The sequence below is a fragment of the Gekko japonicus genome, unplaced genomic scaffold (assembly GCF_001447785.1).
Source record: "Gekko japonicus isolate JY-2015 unplaced genomic scaffold, Gekko_japonicus_V1.1 scaffold435, whole genome shotgun sequence".
NCBI lineage: Eukaryota > Metazoa > Chordata > Lepidosauria > Squamata > Gekkonidae > Gekko > Gekko japonicus.
Genome location: NW_015161417.1, coordinates 219,218 through 222,110, shown reverse-complemented (window position 1 = coordinate 222,110; position 2,893 = coordinate 219,218). Strand labels below are relative to the sequence as shown.

The following is a 2,893-nucleotide window of genomic DNA, read 5'->3' as shown; positions in this document are numbered from 1 at the left end:
GCTGTTTCTCTCCCCTCTCCCCCCTCACTTCTTTGATCTATTCAATTGCTCAGGAGCCGTCCCTCCCTGCACTCCGCTTTCTCCGCGGGGGGTGGGGGATGGGGCTTCACTTTACAAAAACAGTTCGTTTATCTCTCACTCATGTTCATTGTTGGTCACTTCTGACCTCGCTCTCTTCCATCACTATTCCGCTTGATCTCCTGCACTTGTCCCGGTCAGATTGGCTTACACACATAGGCTGGACCATCGGCTGGACCATCAGGGCGGAGGGAAGCCTCTATTCCATGGCTTCGAGCTGTCAAAGAGGCTAACCCTCAAAAGCCCTCTGGCTTGGAACCCACCGCAAGGGTTCCATGGGAGTGCCACTTGAGGTGGCACCCCTCCAAGCCGAATGTGTGCTAGCCGCCTCCTCGAGCTTCGAGTGCAACCGCCATCGCCGATCCACCCACCGGAAGCCCCCAAAGCATCCATTTTCTCCAGGGGAACTGATCTCTGTCATCTGGAGATGAACTGTCATTCCAGGGAATCCCCTGGTCCTACCTGGAAACTGGCATCTCTACCTGACAAAGTCAACGTAACACCCACCGCTATTAATGGTGGAAATTATTTCATAGGGTCGCCATAAGTCAGAAGTGACTCGACAGCACGTAACACACACAGATGTTTAAATGTCTGTCATGGACCAGCCTCAGTCTGAGGTGCAGCCAGACTCTGACCTGCTGCTGGAGCCCAGCCCGAGTGAGGACCAGTCTGACTTGCAGCCTGACAGTCTGATTGGCAACTGGAGCCCAGTGAAAGTGAGGACTCCTCAGAAGTCGAGCCTGAGTCCAGCGTGGCAAAAGATGACTTCAGAGTAGAGGACACTCAGGGACTCCAGTCAAATACCGAGCCGGCTGAAGTCAGGGAGCAGGTACCTACGGAGGCACTCACGACTCCCCCAGATCCCCCCCCCCATAGAAAGAAGAAGGGCTAAGATCAGAAGCCAATTGGAAGAATGCAGATGGAGTAAAAGATTAATGGCCCGTCGACAGCTACAAGATGAGTCATTCCTGGAGCCCTGCTAACTTGCCAGCTGCAGATAAGACTAATCAGGGGAAAGCTACCTAAAGCTGGGGGTGAGCTGTTGCCAACTTGTAGAAGCAACACATCACCTCACAGTGAATCCTGCAACCACAACTCCTGACTCTGCTCTACTCCTGTGACTCTTGGACTGGCTTGACTCTGCTTTTGGACTCTGACTGTACCAACTGACCTTGGACTGTCTGGACTATGCTGTGAACTTTCCTTTGACCTGCTCCTGCCTGCATGACCTGGACTTGGACTTGGAGCCTGCGAGACCAGCTGGGTTATGACCGTATCCCCTGCCACTCCCCGGCGATTACAGGAGTTAACTGACTTAGCAAAATTGGTGAACGGCCTCCATGTTTTCCTTAAGCAAACGTGAATTTTTCAGAATCATGCTTTACTCTGTACTTTTCGAGGTCCTGTGGCCCCGCTGTCCATTTTCCCCACACTTCCTACATAAAAGATCTGCCTAAAGAAAAACCTGCTGTGCTGCATCTTTAGAAGTTGGCTTTCGTCCACAGAAGCTGACACTGGAATAGAACTCTGGTAGCCTTCGAGGTGCCCGTGGACTCCTGCTGATTTCTCATTAAAACAGAATTCCCCTCACCCGCCCCAGCGTTTAATACCTCGTAGGCCTTGCTGATTTGTATGAACTTATCTTCTGCTCCAGGGTCCTTGTTTTTATCTGGATGCCTGAAACACAAGCAAAAAAAATGAAAAAAGAGTCAGTGGTTTGATCTGAGGCTGGCAGCTTCAAGTTCAACGCGGGGGCTGCAGGGGCAACGGAGGCAGCACCGGCATTATGCAAAGCTTAATCTCTTTGACGTTTGAACGGGCTTATTATCGGGGGCTTATTTCCTGTGCTCCAAGATTGGTAAAGGGGGGGGGGAGAGGAATCAAGCCTCTTTGAGTAGAGTTCATTTCATACTCAAGCGGCTGAACAGAGGCAGGAAGCAGAGATGAAGAATTAGAGCTGCCTCCCGGCAAAAGGAAGCCTTGTGTCACCCCCTTATTGTTTCTGAGTCTTAAACATACTCTGCCCACTCATTTCCACACGGCGATTGACAGCTGCATGGGTTAGAACCACAGCTTGGTTTCTCTTTTTAATGCCCTGTAAATGCAAATGCAAATGCAAATGGAGCTGCGGTGGTTCAAGTGGTTAAGACGATGAACTGCAGGCTGTGGAAGGTCGGTAGTTCAGCAGTTCGAGACCCGGGTTGCCGCAAGACAGGGTGAGCTCCTGTCTCCTGCCAACCTAGCAGTTCGAAAGCAAGAAATTGCAAGTAGATAAATAGGTACCACTTCGGTGGGAAGTTAACAGCGTTCCGTGCGCCTTGGTGTTTAGTCATGCCGGCCCCATGACCACGGAAACGCCTTCGGACAGCGCTGGCTCTTCGGCTTTGAAACGGAGATGAGCACCGCAACCCTGGAGTCGGACTCGACTGGCTTTCGAGCAAGGGAAACCTTTACCTTTACCTTTAAATGCCAAATGCTGTGTTAGAAGAAAAAAATCATGCCAAATCAGAGCATCAATCAGTCCACCTGGCTGAATATCATCTGTTCTGATGAGCAGCAGCTCTCTGGGAAGGACGTCTTCCCCAACACCTGCTATCAGACTCTTTCACTGGGGATGCCAGGAACTTAGCCCAGTGCCTTCTGCATGCAAACGTTTCGTAGAAAAAGAGCTAGGGGAACTCATTAGCATAACTCATTAGCATATGCCACACCCCCTGACATCACCAGAAGTGTGTCATAAGGCCACACCCCCTGACATCACCGGAAGTGTGTCATAAGGCCACACACACCGCCCCCAACGGTCCCGGCCGCC

At 51.4% G+C, this 2,893-nt stretch overlaps 1 protein-coding gene across 1 annotated transcript in view; it reads right to left on the bottom strand.

Moving 5' to 3' along the window:
• DNAJC16 (DnaJ heat shock protein family (Hsp40) member C16) overlaps window positions 1-2,893 on the bottom strand; it is a 32,558-nt gene that overhangs the window by 21,864 nt on the left and 7,801 nt on the right. Inside the window, exon 3 of the mRNA XM_015428029.1 lies at window positions 1,692-1,758. Within this exon, the coding sequence (XP_015283515.1) occupies window positions 1,692-1,758 (67 nt within the window). The remainder of the gene's footprint in view (window positions 1-1,691; window positions 1,759-2,893) is intronic.